This window comes from Sorex fumeus, unplaced genomic scaffold (assembly GCF_029834395.1).
Source record: "Sorex fumeus unplaced genomic scaffold, SorFum_2.1 ptg000047l, whole genome shotgun sequence".
NCBI lineage: Eukaryota > Metazoa > Chordata > Mammalia > Eulipotyphla > Soricidae > Sorex > Sorex fumeus.
The window spans coordinates 119683-145538 of NW_026606104.1; the positions used below are offsets into that span (position 1 = coordinate 119683).

The following is a 25856-nucleotide window of genomic DNA, read 5'->3' on the forward strand; positions in this document are numbered from 1 at the left end:
AACTGACTCAGCAGCTTGGACCTTAGAATTGCCTCTATTTTTCCTCCCAGGCAGCATTGACAGTTGAGCCAGTTGAGTCTCATTTTGAAGGAACTGTTTCTTCTGAGTGTGGAATTGTGTGTGTGTTTTGGAGGGAGGGGTGCTGCAAGGGGGGTGCTCACTGACTGAGGGAGACTGTGATGTGTCAGTTTGTATACCTCCTGTCCAGAAACTCAGGCCCCAGTCTGGGAAAATGGACAGTTTAAGAAATCTGAAACAAGGAAGGACGACAAGAAACAGCCCCAATCCCCTGAGCCACACAAGACTAGCTCCGTCCTAAGGAATGGAAGAAGTGGTGACTGGATTCCACTCTCGCTGAAGACTAAATCCCATGAGATAAATTGTTTTCTGGTGGTGTGCCATGGAGGCATATGTGCTAGGAAGGGAAGTTGCTTTCTTTGGGGGGGAGGAGGGGGGAGGAATTATTTTGCCTAATTAAAAGTCAGAAGTTCATACCTGGATAGTTCTTGTATGTAAACATCTAAGCCTGTTTCTTTGGATTTGTCTGAAATGGGAACCAGACTGATCACTGGTAATTGCTAGGAACAGATCATGCACCTGCTAGAATGACAGCAATCTCATACCCTTCTTCCTTCAAAAAAAGGAGTAGGTGAGAATAATTTGTAAGTAACGAATAATTAACCATAAAGTTTATGAAAAAATAAATTAGAGCCCTGAAGAGAAAGTCCAGGGCTAAGTCATTTATTTTCCTTGCATTTGGCCCCGCACCCCTGTGGGCCTCATAAGCACTCACTAGAAATAGAGATCAGAGAAGATGTGGTGGGGATCCTGGCAGATGTTCTAGTGCATTGTTTACTGGCTGGCCCTGTTAAAATTTTTAGTTTCTGATAGTCAACTTTTTTCACAGTTGCTAAATATTGACTTAAAAACATGCTACCCACAATTTCTAAATAAATAGTCCTACACATTCAGTGTTCCAGGGGAGACAGAGTGAGACATGCTCTATGCATTTGGGGAGGCTTGAAATCAATAGTGTGCTTGGAAAGGGGTGTTGGCCCTCAAATAATCCTCAGCAAGAAAGAAGACCTGTCCTAGGGCCAGAGAGCTAGAACAGGGCTGACCTCGATCAGCACCACATGACTCCCGAACATCACTAGGTGTAGTCCTGAAGGCCCCCGAGCACTGAATAAGACCTGAGAATCCCCCATTCCACAGGGCCCAAGGAGTGCCGTCTCATCAGGCTCCTTCATGAACCTCCAATCCTTCTGGGCACCACTTGAGAGCCTCCTCCCGTTTTTATTTTTTAATAAAGGAGTAGGTGAGAGTAGAATTTGTAGAGGAAAGAATAATTTGTAGAGAATGTGTAGGGGAATCGCAAGAGCTATGCTTGGAGTACTGCAGTTCACTCAAGTGAGAGAGAGAATCTGGAGTTCTGACCTCTGTCGACGATCAAGAATCAGGGACGCTGTCTCGTTTGCCAAGGCATCGGAAATCAGATGGGCTGGACATGTAATGAGATTTGGAGACGACCGCTGGACTAGAGCCATTACCGACTGGATTCCATGGGACATCAAAAGATCATGTGGCCGCCCACCTACAAGATGGTGAGACTTCTTCATCAGGACCCTGAATGATTGGTTTGAGGCTCTTCGTGTTCCTGGAGTGAGCAGACACCATTGGACTACACTAGAACATGACAAGGATGAATGGAGACGTTACTGGTACCCGCTCGAGCAAATCGATGAGTAATAGGATGTCACGTGATCGAGTGATTTTTTTTTTTTTTAAATCACAGTGATACACACATTTACAAAGTTGTTCATGATTGGGTTTCAGTCATAGAATGTTCCAATACACATCCTTTCACCAGTGTACTTTTCCCACCACCAATGGAAAATGGTCCCAGTTTCCCTCCCACCCCTGCATCCAGTCCCACCACCTGCCAACACGGGCACTTGTCTCTCTTTCTCTTTCCTTCTCTCTCTTTCTCTCTTTCCTTTGGGGTCTTACGGTTTGCAATACAGATAATGAAAGATATCAGGTATATCCCTTTACCTGTGCCCTTCAGCCCCCCACACACTCTGTGGCAAGCTCCCAGCCATTGACCTGTCCTCCTGGCCCCTGTTGGATACCCTCACTTTGGATATTAGTCTCATACTATATTATATCCCACAAATGAATGCACTCATTCTATACCTGTCCCTCTCCTGACTCATTTCACTCAACATGATACTCTCCATGTCGGTCCATTTAGAAGCAAATTTCATTACTTCATTCTAACAGATGCATAGTATTCCAGTTGTGTAGATGTACCATAGTTTCTTTATCCAGTTACCTGTACTTGGGCACTCGGGCTGTTTCTAGATTCTGGCTATTGTGAATAGTGCTGCAATAATATTTAAGTACAGATGACATTTCTGCTGTTTGTTTTTGGGAGTGCCTCCTCCCTTTAGTTCCCCCCATAAAAAGACCCAATCTTCTCATTTTCAAGCTCTGCTTCTTAATGATTTGTTTTCCTAATAATTTGTTTACCTTTGCATCTAGTTCTTCACCCTTGGAGGGTCTTTTCTAAAAGATGTTAGCCACTAGCAAAACAGGTTTAATAAGATGTCTGACCTACCCTCAGATTTTTAGAAGCTTAAACTGTGGAAACTGGTATACAGCCTGTGAAGAAGCAGTCAAACTCTAATATGGATATTTGCATTTTCATTATAATGTGGGTCAAAAGACATCTGCAGATACTATAATACTCCATGATTATTATCCTGCTTATCATCCCTTGGCCATAGTATCATTGTATAATTATGTTATAGTTTGAGTCTTTGGGATTCAGGAGTTAGACAGCATGATTGGCTGAGACCTGGGGAGGAAGGGGAAGTGATGCAATTTAGCATCTGAGCACTCAGACTGACCATTTGTGGAAGAATTTCTCAACTTTGCTCAGCTTTTTTTTTTTTTTAATTGATTGGAATTTGCACAGTGGTAGGGCGTTTGCCTTGTGTGCAGCCAGCCCGGCCGAGCCAGGTTGGATTCCTCCACCCCTCTCGGAGAGCCCGGCAAGTGACTGAGAGTATCTCTCCCGCATGGCAAAGCCTGGCAAGCTACCCGTGACATACTCGATATGCTAAACACAGTAACAAGAAGTCTCAAAATGGAGACGTTACTGGCCCGCTCGAGCAAAATCGATGAACAACGGGAGGACAGTGTTTGACAGTGACAGTGATTGGAGTCCGCTCAATGAGTATTATACAGTCGTTCTCTGGAGGCTTCTCATTGTTTTGGATTGCCTGTGATTCCTTTTTCTTGGGGTCAGTTCTATACAGAAGTCTTTCGGCCCTCCGACACTAGGCTTACTGAACATGCTCCAAATTTTCGTCGACTTTTGTTCTTCCATTCTGTTTTACATGGAAGGAGTCAGCTGTTGTACATATTAAACTATATGAAGAAATGCTTTAGGATTGTTTGTACATGAAATTGGCCTGGTGCTTAATTGCGTTTTTAAGACACAGCAAGTTGCTTTCTATAAATAGATGTGCAGTTTGGAGAAATAGTATGATCTACTCGTTCTCCACTGTGATATTTATTTTAAGAATGGAAATTTGTGCACTTGTTTTGAGTAAATCTATATGGGGAGATGGGTAGCCAAACAAAAAAATGGTTCCTTAGCAACTTCTTATTTTTCAGATATTTGGGGGACTACTTTGTCTCCTCCTTTACTCCCCTTCCCTGCATCTCACTTCATATTTAGATCCGGATTTAAGGACACTGAAAGCACACCAGTGTAGACTTAATGATTGGAAAATTTCACGATAGTGGGAATTAATGTAAACAGAACAGTTTTGCAGTCATTTTTGGGTATTGTTTTGAACTGATACATTCCACTTAAATGCTATGGTTTTTTGCTGCAATTTGAAGACTATTGTTGAGATCTGGTTTCACCAGATAGAGAGCTTGTGATATCCAAAAATTGCTTTTGGCAGCAGAGCCTTTATTTATGTCACCGTGAACACCACACTCAAGGAGGTACAAAGCCAAGAGGAAGACAGGATGTCTGTCTTTGGAGAAGATAGTCTTAAAGCTGCAGGTCTGGAGGGAACTGGCCATGTGGGTCCTCCACAGCAATGGCCGTTGGGGAAAGTTCAGTCCTTAGATGGGAAGGAAGGCAAGGTGTTCTTGTTTCTTGTAAGCAGAACCACCATCTTTATGAGCAGCAAGATTATCAAAGAGGTGCAGGAAGATACTTCCCAGCAAGTGTACTGGTGTAGGAAGACAGCCATCCATCTGCCTGCTTCAAGTCCGTTATTTGAGAGATGGGATTATAAAGACATTTCATCCATAGTGAGCTACTTGCAATATTTTTAGAAGGGAAAGGCTTGGCTAAGCTTTTGGCTATCAATGAGCTGTATTAATGCAAGGTGGGATTACGACAATTCACTTCTGAGGTTGCTCAAGAAACACATTTGTGTCTTGCCACAGCACTTCTCTATTTTTCATTGAAACTGCAAGTGTGACTGCAGCTTCCTCCCTCATCCCCGGGTAGGTGGTGTCTGCAAATACACCCAGAGCCTTTTGGGGAAAAATGAACAAGGAAGGGAATCATCATAGCCGTGAGAAGAGCAGCTTCCGAACAGACCCGACTGCCACTGCCCAGAGCCATGCTGCCTCTGGAGAGACTGACAAGGCATGGGTGGTCTCTTGGCTGCAGAATAACTGTTGAAACTCCCGCATTTTCTCTGCAGGGACACAAGCTTTGCTGACTGCATAAGTGACATGAGCGTGTAGTGTCAAATCCTGTCTAGAAAGGCAGATGCTGGCCGGTGACCACTTCATGGTTTTGTTCTTGTTTAAAAGTTCCTAAGCTATTTTAAGTTTTAGGTTGGGCATATGGCTTAAGTGGTCGAGCCCATGCCTAGCATATGCGGGGCCCTGAGTTCAAGCCCCATCACAACATGGCCTCCCATGCCCCTCTGGGTGTGACCTCTATTAAAAATAATTATGACAGGGCTGGAGCGATAGTAGAGTGGGGAGGGCATTTTCCTTCCATGTGGCAGAGCCAGGTCAATCCTCAGCATCCCATATGGTCCCCCGAGCACTCCCAGGAGTAATTCCTTAGTGCAAAGCTGGAGTAACCCCTGAGCATTGCCGGGTGTGATCCAAAAAGCCAAATGATAATAGCAACAGCAATAATAAAGCATTGGTACTTTAAAAAGGCTGCTTCTAATGTACCAAGGTAAGTATTATTCAAGGTCTGATGCATTATGTGTAGCCTAATTTGAATAGTTACTTTTTTTTTTAATTGTGTTGACTCTTACAGAAAAAACACGAAAAGTCCACTGATTCTAACAACTAACTATTGAATGTTTTCTGTGCTCAAGGCCTTGGTGTAGCTTCCAGGACCTGTATAGTTGTTGCCCTTCTATGCCAGTAGGATCTGTTCTTAAGCTTAGTGCCTTCTCCGTATTTCACAGGGTAGTTTAAAGGGAAGACAAACAAACATCTCCAGTTGGGTATTGAGTCATGGAAGGACTTTCAGTACGCTTAGACTAAAGGTTTTTTTCTGAGGCCTGTTGCCTGCATAAAAGTTAGAACATACTTTACTGCACAGCTGTTCTCTGCTTTTAATCTCAATGAAAACATAGATCTGTATTCCTTGATTATTTGCAGAATCCTACTAATTCCATTTCTTATTTGTTTCTGTTAGCTGCCTGGGTTCCACATTTTTGTGTTTGTTTTTTAATCGGATCACCATGAAATACTTAAAAAGCTTTTATGATTTTCAGTCAGACGGTGTTCCAAACTATCTCTACAATAGTGTACATTTCTCACCACAATATTCCTACCCACCTCCCCAGCCTGCCTCTATGACAGGCGCGCCCTCTCTCTCGCTCTCGCTCTCCCCCCCCCCCCTTTTTGGGCAGTATGGTTTGTAATATATATACTGAGAGGCTGTCATATTTGTTCCTTTACCCACCTTCAGCACACATCTCCCATCCAGAGCGATCCCTTTCAACCATCATTGTCATATTGGCCCCTTCTCTATCCCAACTGCCCTCTCACCCGAGGGCTCCACATTTAACCCTGATTCTTTCACTGCTGGCCGATGCTAGCCCAACTGGAAGGTTTATAGGACAGAAGAGGGGAATGTTTTGCAGCTGTAACCAATAGGCAATTTACTGTTCCTGGCTTCAAAGTGACTACAACCATGTTGCTAGAATTATAGAGACGATTTTAATCTGTAATGGTTTACATTTTCACAGACATTTACCAAAGACTTCACTTAATGGATTCTCCATGGGAGTATTTTCAGATTTACTCAGATTGAGATCATCAGATTCTCAAACATTTCTGGTTTTCAGGAGGCTGACGTTTATTTTAAAGAAAACAGTTTATCAGTTTAAACAGGAATTCAGAAGGAAAGTTTAAATCATTTGATACCAGAATGTGTCGTCTACACTTGAGATACATCTACGAATTTGCCTATAAATAACATTGTAAACTAAGTTGACCAAGTTTTTATTTCTTCCTTCAAATTACTCCTGATTGTTAGAATTATTCTAGCATGTGTGTATACTTAATTCAATTTCTGTTTCTTCAGTGTATTACAAATAATTTTATTGGATAGAGAAGGTTCTGGGAATATCACATTGACTTTGTAGTACATGATTGAACTTAAATTTATCTTCCTGTCACCATTTTGAGGCACTTTATCATAATTCTTAGAAAAAAAAAAAGACCATTGCTAACTTCAGAGTAAGAGAATATTCTATGGTGAGGGCGGAAAGAAACAGGCGTTGTGAGATATGAAGTTTTTTGATAAAGATGGAAGGAGAGTAAAGATTTACTGTGTCAAGGTGACAAGAAGAAAGAATACTTCTGGAATGTGAAAAGACCTGTGACATTTGATAAATGCTAAAAGAAGTCAGAGTATAGCTTTTCCTATTCCCCTGTGCTAGAAAAGTCTGCCGAATTCATGTAAGGAGGCAGCAGTAGGCATTTTGGGGAGAGCTAGCCTCTGCCTACCCCTGTTTTTGCTGGGAGGGTTGCTGGCCTGGTAGAAGCCACATGATGATGGGGAAGCCAGTGTATGGCTATAACCACTAGAAGATTTCATAGAATCCTTACACGGTTCCCTCTTTTTGCCATCTTCTTATCTAGCAAATCCAGTTTGCCGATGACATGCAGGAGTTCACCAAATTTCCCACCAAGACTGGCCGCAGGTCTCTGTCTCGCTCCATCTCGCAGTCCTCCACCGACAGCTACAGTTCAGGTTGGTGTGTCCTCCCCGGTCTCTCTGCCCTGTTTCCGAGCCTGAGCTAACTCCTTGCTTAGTGTTTTTTCCTCCTATCTAGAATTGGAAAATGCCTCATGTCAGAACTCCCCGTCTTGGTGCTAAGTGCTGGTAATTAGTGGTTGGGCAATGGCAATACCCCCAGCCAGGCTTGTAGCTGAGGAGGCTTTCATCATCTTTCTTCCCCTGACGCTCTGTGTGGTCTGGGCACTGTGTGTGTGCCAGCTAGTGTTGGTGAAAGAGCAGGGCAGGTTCCTGCGCCCACGACTACCCACTCACTTTAACAAAGGCAGAGTCAGTGCTATTTTGGCTGACTGAAATGACCTTGAAAAGAGGTATACTTGGGAAGCTTTATTTCTAATTTTTTTATATAAGATAGACCCTGCCACCTAGCTCTCTTTCTTGTCCCTTATACTGAATTTTGCAATTTAAAAAAATGTATTTTTTTAATCTATTTACTAGAATAAAAAATAGGATAAAAATTAAATAAACATCCTCATGTAAGCAGTCTCCCTCTCCTCTTAATATCTTGAGTGTGAAAGAGTCACACTCCTGTAATGTGATTCCAATTAAGTGACTTGATTTTTGCTGTGCCTGGGAGCAGCCCAGAGCCCTGCACATGCAAGGTTGTGTGCTCAACCCTGAGCTCCATCCCTGGCCCAACTGTGGCCTTCTAGTTCTTCCTTACCTTTACTTCACCTTAGCCATGTGAAGGAGAGGGAGGGTGTGTGTGTGTGTGTGTGTGTGTGTGTGTGTGTGTATGTGTGTGTGTGTGTGTTCTTACTTTAGCCTTGTTGGGGGGGGGTATGTGTTGTTGTTGTGTGTGTGTTCTTACCTTAGCCTTGTTAAGGAGAGGGTGTGTATGTGTTGTTGTGTGTGGTGTGTGTGTGTGTGTGTGTGTGTGTGTGTGTGTGTGTGTGTGTTCTTTCTTACCTTAGCCCTGTTAATGAAAGGGTGGGGGGTGGAGTGTATTTTCTTTTCTGATCTGGATTATGTCCTTCCCAGCTTTAGATACTAGAAAATAAACATGGAAAAGAATTTAGAATTTAAGGATTTGAGTCCTGGAGTAAACCAGAGGCATCTAACCCAACCCCTCCAGTGTTCAACTGAGAAAATACTATTAAACGATTGAGGCTTTGCCCAAAACCAGAGATTTTATTGTCAGCAAAATAGTTTGTACCAAGGACCATTGTCTTTCCCCAGAATATTGTTTTTATTATTAGCATTAATAATAATGGGCTTTTGCATTACAGGAATATTTTTAAAAATTGATCAAAAGTTCTTAAGATCCTTTCTCTGGGGCTGAAGAGATAGTACAGTGAGTAGGGCATTTGCCTTGCATGTGTCCAGCCTTGGTTCATGCGGCATCCCATAGTGTCCCGAGCACTGCCAGGTATGGACCAAAAAAGTACAAATAAATAAGTTAAATGTTTTCTCTTTCCTGTGGTACAGACAGATTAGAACAAATAATAGGGGCTGGAGTGATAGCACAGCGGGTAGGGCATTTGCCTTGCACGCGGCCGGCCCAGGTTCGATTCCCAGCATCCCATATGGCCCCCTGATCACTGCCAGTAGTGATTCCTGAGTGCAAAGCCAGGAGTAACCCCTGAGCATCGCCAGGTGTGACCCGAAAAGAAAGAAAAAAAAAAGAACAAATAATAGTTTCAGAGTTAAATACTGAAATAAATGAATATATATCTTTACCATGGACACATACATTGCAATAAGAGGTTTTAAGTATGATGACTCTTTTTTGTTTCTTCTTGCTTTTATTCTGGGTCCACACCGGGCAGTGGTCAGGGCTTACTCTTGACTCTGCGTTGGGGGATCCTCTTAGTGGAGCCCAGGGGACCATATATGGGGATTAGACCCATATCGATCACATGCAGGGCAAGTGTCTTACCCACTGTACTCTCTACCCACTGTACTGTCCCCTGACCCTCCAGCTCCTAGGATGCTTTCTTAATGAAAACTTGTCTTAAAATGACAGTTTCAAAAAGGTTGTCCATGACAAGCAAGCTAATTATAACCAAGAAATAAGGAAAATTAGTTTTATTTTGGTTTTGTTTTTATTTCATATATATTTTTTTGGATGGGGCGCCATGTCTGGAGATGCTCAGGGCTTACTCCTGACTCTGCACCCATGGATCACTCCTGGTGGGTTCGGGGGACCATATGGGATGTCTGGGATTAAGCCTGGGTAGAGTGGTTGCAAGGCAAATGTCCTACCCATAGTACTATTGCTATAGCCCAGGAGGATTAATTTTTTAAGTGAGTTACAGAGGAAGAAAGATGGACTGAATCAGTCCACTTAAACTGCTTTCAGAGATCTTGATGGTATTATATTACTGGAATTTTTAAAAGCTTAGTGGGCATGGGGCTGGAGCCATAGCACGGCGGGTACGGCATTTGCCTTGCACGCAGCTGACCCGGGTTTGATTCCCAGCATCCCATATGGTCCTCCGAGCACAGCATCCCATATGGTCCTCCGAGCACCGCCAGGAGTAATTCCTGAGTGCATGAGCCAGTAGTAACCCCTGCATTGCCGGGTGTGATCCAAAAAGAAAAAAAGCCTCGTGGGCAGAGAGATAATAGTATGGTATTTAGCTTGCACGTGGGTGACCAGGGTTCCATCCCAGGCACCTTCCAGCACAACCAGGAAGGAACCCTGAGCACCTCCAGGTTACAGCCCCAAATTTTAAGAATAATAAAATTTTTTAAACTGATAGGTTTCAATTTCCTCATGGGAGGTGGACTTGTAGTAGCTGTGGGTGGGTAGAGCACACTGGTTCTTCGATTTTAGTATTGGTTTTTGGGCCACAGCTAGCTATGCTCAGGGATTGCTCCAGGTGGTGCTTGTGGGATTGTATGGGGTGTCCAGATCGGAGCGAGTGGAGAGTGAGCGGGAGGTGAGGAGTGGGGTGTTTTCTCTTACCTATCTGAAAGGACAAACCACTTTGACGAGAAGGGGTTTTTAGTTGAACATCTTGAGTGAGCTCAGGGCTGGCAGTTGGAAACAACTGCTAGTCTCTCAGTTTTTTCAGTTGCTATAGTATAAAATCCCAAGATTTTCTTACCACTGCCATTCCTATTAGTAATTCTCAAAAGGTGATCCTTACGGCATCTGCATCAGCAACATTTGAGAGTGTGTTGAAAATTCTAATTCTTGGGTCCCACCTGAGATTTGCAAAATGGAAAAAATCCGGCAGTGGTATTCAGCCGCCTGTGTTTCAACAATCCTTTCATATGATTCTAATAAATCACACGTTCCCAAACTTCCTTGGCTTTCTGCCCCCTTTTCAGAAAAAAAATCAGTCACTTGGTTCCCCACCGGATCTACCTTCTTTTAGCAAATATGTCCCCTAACTGTTGCCATAGCTGCTACCCTCACCCCGCCCCCCAGGGGTCAGCGTCATTCTTAGGGGAAACACTGCTCTGCTCTAGATATTACTTTGAGTATGATGCTTAAAGTGAGAGCCAGTGCTGAGCACAGCATTTCTTAGGAGATTTTGTTTTGGTTTTGTTTGTGGGCCACACCTTGCTGTGATCAGGGCTTATTCCTGACTCTGTGCTCCTGGTGGAATTTGGACCATATGCAGTGTTGGGGATTGAAGGCTGGTCAGCCCCGTAAATAGCATTTCTTATCTGCCTTAAATTGTTCTTCCATCTTTGCCATGCCTGGTTCAAATACAGGTTGGGATCAAGTACCCGTTGCCTCAGATTCACTAGAGCCGTTGCAGGACTCATTATCACAGGTACTAATGGCAAAGTATGGCTCTTCAGGGTGGTTTGTAAAAAGGCTGCATCACTGAAAGATCCAGAAGCTTTGTTCCATCTTTTAGACCCTGGAGGAGTAGAACAGAGATGACGTAAAAGGTGGTTCCAATTAAGAGTGTTCTCTTAAATGAGAGTCCCTTGGGGACCGCACTCTGTAGAATTGGGACCATTGAGGTTTTTCTATCCTCCTTCTTTCCTGGCTCTAGCTGCATCCTACACAGATAGCTCTGACGATGAAGTTTCCCCCCGAGAGAAACAGCAAACTAATTCCAAGGGCAGCAGCAATTTCTGTGTGAAGAACATAAAGCAGGCAGAATTTGGACGCCGGGAGATCGAGATTGCAGAGCAAGGTAAAGGGGGTGTGGGTGGGGGAGGGGCAGAGCAACCTGGACACTGGCAATTGGGATTCACAAACAACTTAGGACTTGAAAGTATGCTGGGAATATCTGGTATCCTGGACTTTAAAATAAACAGATTTCTCTGTTTGGAGCTTGAGCCTCAGGATTCTTTTCTCACCGCTTCCTGTATTCAGCGTGTGGTAATTACATAGAGCAGGTTCTTTTGGCCTCCCCCACCGTTTCCACAGAGCTGCTTGCAGAGTCAGCAAGCCTTGGAGAGGCGGTCGGTTCTGCGGGATCTCCCATAGCTGTCGATCCAGAGACCCAGATTTCCCAGAGGCACTCAGTGTAGGAAGTTTTGGTGCTAAGGAGGTGTGGCTTAGGAACTTACCTGGGCTGGGTGTCTTGGCATCCTCTGTTGGAGCAAGGGTGAAAGTGGTTAAGTTCCCCCCACTCCGTTCCCTGCAAGGTCTTTTAACTGTTTCTGTAGTTTCATAACGAAGACCTCTTCTGTACAGGGAGAAATAGAGAAGCCAGACAGATTGACAGAGTAAAGTGAAACAGCAGAGAAAAACAGGGCAATCTTATCTTCCTGGGCTGATGATTGTAAGTAGGAATCTGTCAGCCAGCTTCATCCCTACCCTCGCAGATGAAGCATAGACTTATCCGCCGTTTTGACCAGTTTTGAGAATTGTTCTATCCTCTATACAAGGTGTGAATTAAAAGAGGAAGAGAGAACCCAAGTGACTGAATAATGTCCTTCGATTGTTGTGTTGTTGAAGCTGCCTATAATCACCGAAATCTGTGTAGTTTTTCTCCAAGGACTTAGCACCGTATTTCACCATGTCAGCAGCCCCAGACCAGACTCAGTGATGCTGCTAGTTCAGACCTAGCTCAAATCCTCTGTTCTTTCACAGACATGTCTGCTCTGATTTCACTCAGGAAACGTGCTCAAGGGGAGAAGCCCTTGGCTGGTGCTAAAATAGTGGGCTGCACACACATCACAGCCCAGACTGCGGTGAGTCTGTGGGGAGAGGAAAGAGGGGCTTTTGCTGAGGGGGACAAAAGAAACTCGCCTTGCTTGCCCCATCCTTCCCAACTTCCACATGCTATTAGGTAATCAGGTATTGGTTGTTAAACAATAATGGGGTTTTTCCTTTGTATGGGTTTAATAGCTTTTACCAACTCTGACTTAGGGAGATGTAGATTTGCAAAATGATTGTTTTGTAAAAATGTTAAGACTTGGAAAGGTATCTATCTTTTGAATAAAGCCAGGTTAACACATTGGTCTTCATGAGGATCATACTTTTGTGACTGACTTCCTAGTCTGGCACCTGCTGCCTCAGAATTGGTGGGTATTTGCCTCTTTGCCACATCTGTGGAGCCCTGCTCCTCCTCACCCTGTTTTCTATCCATACTCGTAGGTGTTGATTGAGACTCTGTGTGCACTGGGGGCTCAGTGCCGCTGGTCTGCTTGCAACATCTACTCCACTCAGAATGAAGTAGCTGCCGCTCTGGCTGAGGCCGGTAAGTTTAGCTCTCTCACCAACTTAGCCTCAAAATTATTACCTAAACATAATTTTCACGTATCAGTTATCATTATAGTGTTGTATATGCCTGTGGTCTCTAAAATTGGGATGTTAATAAAAACATCAGCAGGAAGAAAGTTTATAATAAAATTAAGGCTCATATTCATAACTATTTTTACATTTTCCTTAAAAATTATTTCTGAGAAGAATCTTGTTACATGGGGAAATGCCCAGGATTGATGTTAAATGAAGAATATCTGTATAAGTAGTATAACTGAACTTAGTCTCTCTCCTTTTATTGAAAGTTTCATCATTCTTGATAGAACAAATACAGTACCTTTTTCTATTGATGTTCATATATGTGATAATTTGGTGTACAGCATTGTGCTGAAAATATATAAAGCATAGCCAGGAGGAAGCCCAAACACTGCCAGGTATGCCCCCACCTCCTCCACCCCCAGTGATACATATGACTAGCTCATGAGTTCAACTCATTATGAAATCATTTGTGGGGGAACGGTGACCATACTCTCCGAGTTTTATTTGTGGGTAGTGGCCCTTTCAGTTCAGACCAGCAGCGGAGAGTGGAGGCATCTGGGGCATCCACTTCCCTGTGCTTCAGAGACCCCCTTGTGTGCCCTTGGCTTCAGGACTGCTTCACTGTCCTTAACCCCTGAGGTTATGTGTGGGCACTCCCTGACCTAATCACCCTGAAATTATTCTAATAGTTAAAAGGTTTAGAGTAAAGTCTCCATGATTTTTCTTTAAGGTTTCCCATCTTTCTAGGATCATCAGAGAACAACTTTGTAATACTTTTTTTTTCTAATGTACTTTTTTTCTGATGTTTACTGCGGGAAATGTAGATGATTTTTTAAGAAATCTCTCTGTACCTAGATAAAAGCAGACAGCTTTCCTTTTTTCATTTACTCAGTATGTATGTAGTTTTCAACTTAAATATCAAACATTTCAGAAATAGATGTCCATGCCACTGAAAACTGACAGCGTCATTTGTAATAGTAATATGACCTTGTGATTTGACATCACCATTTTCTGAATATTGAACATTTAGGTTGTTTTGAGATGATCACTAAAGAAATAATGTCCCAGTGAACAGTCTTGTTTTGATTTCCACTTCATTTATCTCTATAGGATTGAGTTCCAAGTAGAAGGTGGTAGCATTTGTGCTTGGAAAGAATAAGTTCCAGAATTGCAGGAGAAGGTTAGGAAGGAGAGGTTTGGTACAGGGAAGTGGACACTGGTGAAGGGATCCTTGTTGAAACATGGTATATCTGAAACCCAGTCGTAAATAATTTAGTAACTTTATAATAATAACTAAATTTTTCAAATAATGATACTAAAGTTGCAGAATACTTTCAAAATTAAAATCCCTTAGATTTTCAACTTTTGAACTAAAAGTGCTATTTTATGTTTCTCCAAATAAAATTTCTGTGTCCTTTTTTTCCCCCACACGTGAGTTTCAGAATCCGGTGTCGGTACTAGGACAGACTCTCAGTAGAAGTCAGCCAATTTGTTTCTGTTTCTACAGGAGTTGCAGTGTTTGCTTGGAAGGGCGAGTCGGAAGATGACTTCTGGTGGTGTATTGACCGCTGTGTGAACATGGATGGGTGGCAAGCCAACATGGTAATAATTCATATCCAGCCCAAACTTTCAACAGTAGATTTGTTTCCTTTTTTCCCTAAAAGCATAATTCCCTATATATGTTTGGACGTTTGGTCTTATGCACTGACTTGGTGCTAAAGTGTTTATCTTGATACCTATGCAGAATGGGTCTGAGTGCTGAATCACAAGGTGGGGGAAGGGTAAGACTAACAGAACACAGTGTGGTAGAATGAAGTAGAACACAATTATGTGGTACCTCTTTGGAATAGGGTTCTGGTTGTTTTCCTTCCTGCCCCCGCTCTCCTTTTGCGTTCAAAGGGGCTGTATATCTTAATACTCTAGACTAAAATGAGTCTGTGGGTAGCCTAAAACTCTTCACTATAGCCCAGATCAAATTTAGGAGTCCTTTTAGCCACTTTACACCAACAAATTTGTTTCCACTGTCTAAACCTGCACCACAGAGCTCTAGGAATTGCTCTTCCAAAACGTACAGGGCTCTCCTGCTAGTACAAAAGTGGGTTCAAAGTTCCCCCCAGCTCTAGCAGCCTGAATGCCCATAGAAGTCTTCTGGCTGTTCTGTAGATCCTGGATGATGGGGGAGACTTAACCCACTGGGTTTATAAGAAGTACCCAAACGTGTTTAAGAAGATCCGAGGCATTGTGGAAGAGAGCGTGACTGGTGTTCACAGGTAACAGATTCTGGAGTAGCTGCCCTTGTGTCCTTGCCTCAGCAGAGTCTGCTGGTCTTTGTTAGGTTGTAGGGCTGTTGTTCAGATTGTAGTACTGGGAGTGTATTCATTGAGTAAAACGTTGGAGTTACAGCTTTTGAAAAATCAAGGAGACCCTAAAAGGAAATTACTTCAAATTCTGTTTTACACATTTTTTCTCTCCCATTTATTCCACTGAGTGATTTTCAACTTCGTGGAGTGGGAGTTGGGGAAATAGGAATGAACTGTATTCAATATTGTAGTTTAATTTTATGATTAAAAGACGAATAAATTCTATTCAGAAATATACATTATACACTGCAAAAATAAAAATTAGCAAAATATTCTTGACTTGTCAAGCTACCTAAAAGATACCTGAGAAGGGCTTCACAGTTGGAAGCGTATTGCGGGTGCTCACAGCTACAGACACGCACGCTCATAGGGAACCGTGTCAGAATCCTTAGGAGTCTTTGTCAAAAGTAAACATGGGTTTTTAAAGGTCAAGAAAATGCTGGTCTAAGGAACTGCACCCCTTCCTGGAAGAAAAGTAAACTTTCTTCAGTCGAAAGTTTGGTTTTTTTCCTTTTGCTAAGAATAAAGTCTAGCGGGAGGAAGGGTAGAAACGGAAAGTGAGGAGAGATGACCAGGAAGCAAAACACTCCTGTTTACTCGCAGCCTTGAGCAGCGACTAAGATTGGGGGCAGCATGTCACTGGAAGAGAATTAGGTAGATTTTTTTTTTTAATTATGTTTCACCAGCTAACTTTGCTTTTGTTTTTGTTTTTTGTTTTCTGACTTTTCCACTTAGGCTCTATCAGCTCTCCAAAGCAGGGAAGCTCTGTGTTCCAGCCATGAACGTCAATGATTCTGTTACCAAACAGAAGTTTGATAACCTATATTGCTGCCGAGAATCCATTTTGGATGGGTAGGTTACAAGATAGAGGTATTATGCAAACTCGAAACTCTCGCGGCTTCAGTTGGGTTGGGTTCAGGTCAGAGGGCTGGCACTGCAGTCTTGTTGCCTGGTCTTTGGCTTTTAGTTTGTGAAAAAGGTCAAGTATCGAGTCCACCCAACTTCAGCCGAAGTTCTTGTGAGGTGGTACCCCACATCTGTGATTTGGGGCAGAGGAACTGTCTTGAGCTCATAATGTTTGAGTTGAGCCCTTGTCTGTTTCCACAGCTTGAAGAGGACCACAGATGTGATGTTTGGTGGGAAACAAGTGGTGGTGTGTGGCTATGGTGAGGTAAATAGTTCGGTGTCTGTCGTTCCATGGACTTACTGGAAGTGTTGTATGAAGGGAACTTGTGCTGACAGTGGAGTTACTGTTGCCGGCTTTTAAATAATAGATAATATACTTATATACTACATCTCAAAATAATAGCAGGATTTTTATTTGAATTCATAACTTTAGGGGATAGAGTGGGTTGACCTTTCAGATTTTACTACTTTGTCTTGTGGAATGCAATGCAATCGTCATTTTCCCCTACACTTAGTAGTCACTTTTGATGTCTTAACTCAAGGGAATATATTTCTAGCATATTAGCCCCACAAATATTAGCATTGTAGTGAAAGTTGCTGGTGTGGCATGTAATTAGTTATCTAAAAATAGGTGACAGGAAATTTTATGTCATCAACAATAACCCACAGAAGTCGTCAGTTGCTTGGTTGCCACTGTAATAGGTTATAATACCTCACAAGAGTTATTACAGTTTTTCTAGAACAAGAAACTAGAGGTCACAGTTGCTCTTTTCTTGGTACTTTTTCCCAAATGATTAACGCTTTCTTGATCTCATTGTCTCAAGCCCCTGCCCTTGCTATGAAATATGAAATGCTGCTTATTCTGAGCTCTGCTCATCCCTGCAAGGGCTCATTAGATAATGGGGTTGGCGGGTTCCTATCTCCCAGCATCTCCCTGCCGTATCCTGTGCCAAAGTGGCCCAGCAAGCTGACTTCTTTCTTGTGCTCTGTAGGTGGGAAAGGGTTGCTGTGCTGCTCTCAAAGCCCTCGGAGCCATCGTCTACATCACAGAGATTGACCCCATATGTGCGCTGCAGGCCTGGTAAGAGTAGAGCAGGAGTGCTTTTGGGTGCTGGGTACTTCACAGTTCTGGACGTTCACGATTCATTGTGTCAACTCTGCTTCACAGAAGCAGAGTTGGCAAGGAGGAAATCTTGGCAAGGAGGAAATCAGGGATTGCCCTGTTCCTTTCCTTGAAACCCTAGGGCACTCCTAGAGCCTCTAGGCATTTTCCCTTCCTAGATGGAATCATGGGGAGTCTGACGAGGCCAGTGCATATCGTTTAGCACAGCATGTCACTTAGCCTGAGTTTTTAATTGTCTTATTTTATGTCATACTTTTCCACTGCCCCTTGCTTGCTCAGTGTGTTCCTTCCTTTTCTTCCAGCATGGATGGGTTCAGGGTGGTAAAGCTAAATGAAGTTATCCGGCAAGTGGATGTCGTAATAACTTGCACAGGTAATTATCAATGCTCTGGTGTGCAGATCTCGCTCTGAGGCCACCTCTTGAAAGTAGTCTGGCTGACTTTCTGCAGAGTCGGTAAGACCTGTGTTTATCTTCATGCATTGCATGCTGAGGCCTGGTTCACAGGAGTCCCAGGCCCACATGGTCCCCAAGCAAGATCAGGAGTAGTCCCTGAGTACAGCAGGGTGGCAGACCTCACCCTGTGCCCAGAGGTCTCAGAGCTAGAGTAAACCAGACCTTGAATATATCTCCTGGAACAAAGACTCTTTCCTCGATAGCTCTTGCTGCTGCCTAGCTCTCATTAGAGTCTGAAGAGCAGACACTCTCCTTTTCTCTTGGTGTATATTCCTTGGTGCCTGCAAGCCATCCTGCTCCCATTTGACCGAAGACCAGTGAGTGCCTGCATCTCTTTCCTCAGTGAGCCTCCTTTTTTATTTCAGGAAATAAAAACGTAGTAACACGGGAGCACTTGGACCGCATGAAGAACAGTTGTATCGTGTGCAATATGGGCCACTCCAACACGGAAATTGATGTTGTAAGGCTCCTCGCAGATTCCTTGGTTGCTGGGCTTGCCTCCTCTTCCTCCCCTCGTGGCCACAGTCAGCTCTGTTCTCTTTCAGACTAGCCTCCGCACGCCAGAGCTGACCTGGGAGCGAGTCCGTTCTCAGGTGGACCATGTCATCTGGCCGGACGGCAAGCGCGTCGTCCTGCTGGCAGAGGTATACAGTCGGGCCGGGCAGGCGCCAGTAGTGCCATAGAAGCAGAGCGGTTAGAGCCCCTGGCAGGGTGGGGTAAAGAGCGGGGAAATGCTGGGTCCAGTTGTCTTTGTGGAGAGGTGTGCCTCCCACATGGTCAGGTCCCAAAAATAGAACCCCTCAAAAAAGATCTGCTTTCTTCCAAGTGACGTGTTCTCTTCCAGCCACGACTGGTTCTTGAGATTGGCAGTCCCGAGTGGGCTTGGCAGAAAATAAGATAAAATGCTGAGTTCAGATGTGGAACTGTAGCTCTTCCTTTACGTCCTACGTCGAGAGGGCTTGCGCGACATTGGGATCTGAGATAAATGGCTAACACAGCTCACCACTGGCCTCTGGTCTGCTTTTCAGGGGCGGCTGCTCAACCTGAGCTGCTCCACTGTTCCCACCTTTGTTCTGTCCATCACAGCCACCACCCAGGTATGCGACTGGCTTCCTGCTCTCCTGCGCGGGGCTTAATGCAGCTGCCCTAGGCCCAGGTCCTAGCAGGAGGGAGTTCTCTGCTGTGTGCTTGTCAAGCTGTTCTTTGTGAGGCCACACAAGCTGTCAGGACTCTGGCTTCCTCGGGTGTCAGGCAGTCAGTGTGGGCTGTGGCTGTTTCAGTTAAGAACAACAGCATAACGGCCTAGTTGGACCTAAAAGTAACAAAACACCAAAGACTCCTCTTGCTGTGTGTGGGTGTGTATCAGGGGCCTTGGCCTGGGTGCCGGTGTGCAGATAGAGCACGCTAAGAAGCGTCTTTATCTTTGGACCTTCTTTCCTCCCCTTAGGCTTTGGCACTGATAGAACTCTATAACGCACCTGAGGGACGGTACAAACAAGATGTATACTTGCTTCCTAAGAAAATGGGTGAGTGAAAGCCAGTGAACCCTGCTCTGTCCCCACTGTTGATAGCTTTATCAAAATGAATATCACGACAATCATTGCTAAGCACTTCAGATTCCTGTTCTGGCACTAAGGGTTGAACCTCAGGGTAGGTTCTAATCTCCATGACTTCAGCCTAAGTTTCTCTATCAATAAAGCGAGGAAAATTATATATATATATATATATATAAAACAGTATTCTAACAAGAATTATAGCTAGTGAGTAAAGTGCTTAACACAGTGTGTGGGTTCATGTGTTTATTCTTAATAATCATATGAAGTGAGCATCCCACTTACCAGTGAGCTTAGCCCAGGACCAAGATGAGGAATCAACAGTTTTCTTGTTCACCCACATGTAGATGTGCAAACAACCCTCTTGTCACTCCAGGACAGGCAGGCCTTGCTGATGAGACATAGTCTCTACTTCACCTTCCTGAACGGTGGGGCCCACTTCCCACATCTCAGCAATCGACCCAAAACTGTGTCTTCCTAAAACGGAACCACTTGTTTCTCAAACCCTCCCAGAGCTTACATCAGAGAAGTTTATTAAAAAGCCACATTCAGGCACTGAAGTGTGATAGTCCAAGGACTAGAGCAGAGACTTGCATATGTCGATTCCTGGTATCACATGGCCCGGAGCATTCTGTGAGAAGCCCTGGTGGTCCTTGGCATGGCAGCGCACTCACAGCACTCATCCTTATACCCTTGCATTAAATCATCACCAAGAGTGGCCCCTGGGCCCCTGAGCACTGCTTGAGCCCCTTCCCCCAAATGTAGTCATGTTCATAAAAGTGAAGCTAAGGAAGCTTATCTGTGGAAAACTAATAAATTTTTGCTGGCTGCTTTAGAGATTCATGGTAAGATTTGAGGCCTACATGGGTCTAAGTAAGTGTTAATGTGGCAAGACCCTCTTGCACTTATTTGTGTCTACTTTGATTCATAATTCGATTAGAATTAATTTGAGGATTTTCCATAGGAAGGTAAGAATAGCACATGGCCTCTGAAGTGAGGCTAAAAACGTTACTAGAGGAGGCTCACGGTCCAAATTCCCTCCATTTTGTAACCCTGGCAACATGATTCTTTCAGTATATTCAGAGAAATATCCTGCCAGAAGGGCAACTTGAAAGAATTTTTTTTAATTTAAATTAAGCAAATATTTCAAGTTGTGGGTTCTTTCAAAGTTATTCTGTCTACCCCGTCCTCTTTTTTAACTATGCTTGAAAGGAAAATAGTGGTGGGTTATACCCTGAGAGGCACATTTGAAACTGAGCCTGTCCCCTGGCCATTTTCTTCTTCCTAGATGAATACGTTGCCAGCTTGCACCTGCCATCATTTGATGCCCACCTGACAGAATTGACAGATGACCAAGCAAAATATCTGGGACTCAACAAAAATGGGCCATTCAAACCCAATTATTACAGGTAATCCAGGAGACCACATACGAAAGACTCTTCACCCAGGCTAGCCAGCTATCTTAAATGGCATTTTTAAATATCTTGAATCAGGTATTTCTTAAATACTTGAGTTTGAAGACAACTACTCTGCTCCGAGCTAACAGGATAGGCAGAAAAATTGTATGCCAAGTGATAGATGTAAAAAAGTCAGAGACCTGGGGGCAGAGAGATGGTCCTCTGCCTTGCATGCAGCCAATCCCGTCTCAATTCCCAGCATCCCATATGATCAAGCCTGCCACGAGTGATTCCCAGGTGTGATCTGAAGACAAAGAGTTATCTAAACTTGCAGCTTCATAGAGATTCTGATACAGTTGGCTTTGGATAGGGTTGTTGTGTTCTAAAATGTTTATCAGGGAACAGGAGACAAAACCAGAGATGGCATTGCCAGAAACCTACAGAACCACAAGGAAGAATGACCCCAGGGACTGCAGAAGCTAGGGCCAGGGGCAGCCTGGAGAGCCTGTTCTATTAAGGATTCTTGTTTTCAGACTTTGATGCAGAAGATGCTAACCAAGCAGTCTTTCTCGTTACAGATACTAATGGACCATATTACTGAGGACCAGTCTACATGAACCACGCAACTCTATAAGAAATATTTTTAAAAACAACTTTTATTTTCTTCTTACTCCTTTCTTTCCTCTTGATTTGTTTTCCTATCATTTCATCCTTGTTTTTTCCATCTCACTGTCCAAATTCTACAGACCACACAGGAACCTGCTTCATGGCTCTTTAGATGGAACTGGTTCAAGGTTCCTTACCCTAGTCCTTAAGAAGGATTTCACTCTCCCAGTCCAGAAAGATGATCCATTCTTTCCTATTTCTGCGGATTTCAATCTTAATGGGGTACCTTATTAAGCAGAAACATAAAGGCACCTTCTGTGTGGAACGACCTGCAGTGTCTACACTTGCCATAGAAGGGCCCGTTTCTTAGCTGCTATCAGCGTTCTTCTCTTCGGAGGAGGAGCAGGGATGGGACCTGCCTTCTAGGTAGGTCAGATTAGGTGGTGCGCGTTCATTTCCCCTGGATGTTCCAAGCCCCGTTTCCTGTGAGAAGGTGATCTGTCTGGTTCCGAGATGGGTAATAGTGTTTCTTATGATTCATTAGGGCTACTTGGACATAGTACAGCCCTTCCACACTTTCCAGCACACATTTTCATTTTTTCAGGTTTTGTGACCAGACCACTCTTACTAGATTGAATTTTGATCCTTAGCATTTATTTCTGTTGTACCCAAAAGAAATTCTTTTTAAGACAGATTTTATTGTTGACACTGAGGAACTACTCGGTGATTGTGATCAGTTTCTCTTTTGAACCTTTGGAGCTTAGAGTGCGAGGAAGGTCCAGAAAAATGCTGGGCTCACACTCTGATCCAGTCTCATTTCTAGCCCATAGTTTATAGCAACCATCAGCTGGGCCCGCAAGAGCAAGTTCAGTCAGATCTGCCCCATAAAGCTTCTGCTGAAGTCAAATTCCTTGAGCCATTATTTGGTGTAAAGCACTGAGCTCGATCTTTAGGATTTATCCTTTAAGTGCAAATTTCTGATCAGCTATGCTTCTGCAAACCTAAAATATTTAAAGGAAGATAGATGTAATGGGAAAGAGAAGGCACAATTGGGCCAGGCTGAGGGTTCGCTAGTTCCATAGAACTTTTCCGGGACTTAAGTCCCTATGTTAACATTTGTCTTAGAGAAGTGGTACTGTTTTGGGGTTTGGGGGGAGGGGGGTTCTTTTTTTTTTCTTTTTCTTTTTTTTTAAATCACAAAAAGGCTTATGAACCTAGATCTGAAAGGCAGTTTGTGCATAGAGACAGTCCCGGCTGTGGCCTGGCTCTGTTCTGGAGGAAGCCAGAGAGGCTCTCTCACACCTGCGCGCTGTGTTCCTGTGCCACGCACCCTGCTCACCAGCGTTTCCGCATGGTCTGATGAGCGCTGAATACATAATCACCCAGGATCTAAGCACTCAACTTGTTCTAACTTGTGACCCTTCAGCGTTGAGTCAGGCATTAATGCCAGGTACTAGAACTTTTTGTTTCTCTCTTACCACTGAGCAGAGAGAGACCTTAGAAGCAGAAATCCACGAAAGGAAAGCCTTCACCCTGTTAGATGCCTTGCAGGGGACAACAGTCTTGCCAAATTTTTTTCCCCTTTCCAGTTCACCCACCCTTGCCAATGTGACCATGCTTTCTTCTCTGTAAATCCTAACAGTTCAAGCCCTTTTCCCAGGGCATGTAACCAGCCAATCGGAACACCATATACTTGTCGGTGAGGTAACCTGGCCAGCAGTGGTCTCTATCGGGTCAGCTCTGGCGGAGGGAAGGACCCTGGTCCTGCTGCCCTCTGGCCTGCCTCCTGCTCCCACGTCTACTACTGTGTCCACAGAAGTGATGGGGTAGGGCTCCATCTCTGTCAAGCCATGGAACAAAGGACACTGGGAAGATATCTGGCATCAGAGGAAGCGTGTGCAGAGCAACTTGGGAGGAACAAGTTTATTTTATATTGAATGATTTTTAATGAATGCAATATTAATCCTTGCAGATGAGCAATAATCATTAAAGTCAATTAAAATGATAAGAGCTTATTGGAATCTTGGGTTATTCTTGATTGAGCAGAAGAACTTCATTGGAACCTGTTTTCTGGGTGGGACAATTCCTGGATCAGTTGGCAGTATCTGACAAAAACGGGGGCCGGAGCCATAGCACAGCAGGTAGGGAGTTTGCTTTGCATGCACCTGGCCCAGGTTTGAACCCTGTCATCCTGTGTGGTCCCTCAGCTCTGACAAGAGTGATACCTGAGTGTAGAGCCAGGAGTCAGCCCTGAGTACTATCAGGTGTAACCCAGACAACAGTAACACTAAAAAGCCCCTTAAGGACCTAGTCCATGGAGACCCAGTTGGATTCTGAGATCTTCACAGATGCCTTAGGATTTGTGTTCTTGGCATTCTGATCAGCACACTCACTATAGTGTACTTTCAAGAAGCAGATGCAGGTTGCTTCAGCCTCAGGCCTTCACTTTTCCAGTCTCCTTCCAACACTGTACTTTAACCCACATCCTTATGAAAGGACTCCAAGTACCCAAGGACCAGAGAGACAATTTAGAGAGGGTAAGGCACTTGCTTTGCATGCAGCCAACCCCAGTTTAATTAAATGCAGGGATTAAGGTCTCATTTATGGTCCTTGCATCATTTCTGGTCCCCTGAACAATGCTGGCTGTGGCCCCAAAACCCAACCACCTCCCACCCCAAGGGCCCCTTCACACCTTTCCCTCTGAAGTTTCAATGCTCTCTGGCTTAATGGTATATTAATATTATTAAAAAGTAGTACATTTTATATCTTGTGCATTGACCTCAAACAAGGCTGATGCCAATGTTTTTAAATTGTGAGACCTTAATCCCTGCATTTAATTCAAATTTGAGGTATCCTATTGCCTAATTATAGTTTAAACTGTTCTCACTGTCTTGTGGGTCTAATGACTTTCTGGATGTACAAAAGGTGTCTGTTATGGGGTGGGGGGAATAACTTGAATAGAAATCTTTGACTGTAAAGAAGTCAAATGAACTGTTGACCTTAGAGTTGCTCAAAATCAGGTTTTCGGGGTTGCTATCTGCCTTATATACATGGGAAACATCAGTGACAATCAATGAGAAGATCTGTTCTTGGTGGGATTTACCACAAAATTCAAAATTCAATTCTCTCTACTCACGATTCAGCCGCGTCATTCAGTAGAACCAGGTCATCATGTCTATGGATCCTTGGCGGCTGTTTGTGGGTGGGAGCTGGGGGTGAGTCTCCCTCAGTGGGGTGGGGTGGCAGCTCCATAGGCGAAGGATAGCAGTGCGTAGTAGGAAGATAGATTGGATCAAAGAAATACAAGCACTTAAGGACAATGGAAGTCAGCTTTCTCAGCAGAAAGCCTCAATGCACTCTGGTGTTGGGTTTGAGTAGGAGATACTGGTGTGAACCCATGAATTTCAGCAGGAAGTATGTGTGAAGTACGCCACACAAGCCTTCCCTCACTGAGAAAGCCAACACGGGCAGCAGACTCCCTCCTCCCAGCAGCCTAAACCTCCAATCTCTGGGTTTAGGCACTATAGTCCCACTGAAAACCCAGATTCTGGAGAAATAGCTTATATAGATTGATTGATTATATAGCAGGACAGGACAAGTAGATTATGAGCCAGGAAGCACAGATGTATTTTTTGGAAAATGATGGAGTGACAAAGCAGACTCTGGAGGGAGAAGTCCAAGTAAGGACCCCTGCTGAGGGTGAGGGCCGAATGGCCGAGTGCAGTGTGGCCAGTCTCAGCTAGCTGCTGTGGCAATGGAAAGAGATGTGGTGGGTGAATTTTTGCCTCATGAGTGACCCATGGCTCCTGTGTGGCACCCCTGAAGCCCCATAGTTGGGCGCCTTGAAAAGTGCAACCTACACATAATCTCTTCATGTTTCCATACAAAGGTATCTGTAGCCCATGTGGAGGACACATGTTTAGGTTCCGTGTTGTCAAAATATAAAATGAAATGTCTTTAGACTTTGAGAAGTACACTGCAGCCAGTGCAGGACAGGACATTGTAAGTAGGAATTTCCAAGAGTAATAGCAACAACAGTTGTTCATTCTTTGTTGTTGCCCCAATTGTTTATCCTTTCATTTCACTGGAGAACAAATACTAAGGGTGCCAATCGCTGAAAACTTGACCACATTCGGAGTTCCCATGATACAGTGCTTGCTCCTGAAAAGCATGCACTTCAAGCCTCAGGAAAAGGAGCCTAAGGCATTTGCCTTGCATGCAACTGACCCCAGGTTTATCCCCAGCACAGCATATGGGTCCCCTGAGTCCCGCCAGGAGAGATTCCTGAGCAGGTATGGCACAAAACAATCCACTTAAGGATTTGATTTGATTGAGGCAAGGGGAAATTCGAAAATTGTTTCTTTACTCACATCAAAGTCTTAATCAATCCTAAAGTTTGTACTGTCTAAATTGGGTAAATTTACACACTGTTAAGGACTTCTTCATACTCCTCCTGCTCCAAAATTGTGGTTGAATAGATTTTATG

At 43.9% G+C, this 25856-nt stretch overlaps 1 protein-coding gene across 2 annotated transcripts in view; it reads left to right on the forward strand.

Moving 5' to 3' along the window:
- Positions 1–23380, forward strand: part of AHCYL1 (adenosylhomocysteinase like 1) — a 45156-nt gene extending 21776 nt beyond the window's left edge. Inside the window, exons 2-17 of one of the 2 annotated variants that reach the window (XM_056123231.1) lie at positions 7156–7267; positions 11272–11415; positions 12321–12421; positions 12828–12930; positions 14479–14573; positions 15135–15241; positions 16067–16183; positions 16439–16502; positions 17230–17318; positions 17663–17733; positions 18180–18274; positions 18360–18458; positions 18843–18911; positions 19262–19340; positions 20656–20776; positions 21343–23380. In XM_056123231.1, the coding sequence (XP_055979206.1) occupies positions 7156–7267; positions 11272–11415; positions 12321–12421; positions 12828–12930; positions 14479–14573; positions 15135–15241; positions 16067–16183; positions 16439–16502; positions 17230–17318; positions 17663–17733; positions 18180–18274; positions 18360–18458; positions 18843–18911; positions 19262–19340; positions 20656–20776; positions 21343–21349 (1473 nt within the window). In that variant the 3' untranslated portion in view covers positions 21350–23380. Of the gene's footprint in view, positions 1–7155; positions 7268–11271; positions 11416–12320; positions 12422–12827; positions 12931–14478; positions 14574–15134; positions 15242–16066; positions 16184–16438; positions 16503–17229; positions 17319–17662; positions 17734–18179; positions 18275–18359; positions 18459–18842; positions 18912–19261; positions 19341–20655; positions 20781–21342 lie in introns of those variants that run through there. The other variant, XM_056123232.1, reaches the window with a different exon arrangement.
- The last annotated feature ends 2476 nt before the right edge of the window (positions 23381–25856 follow it).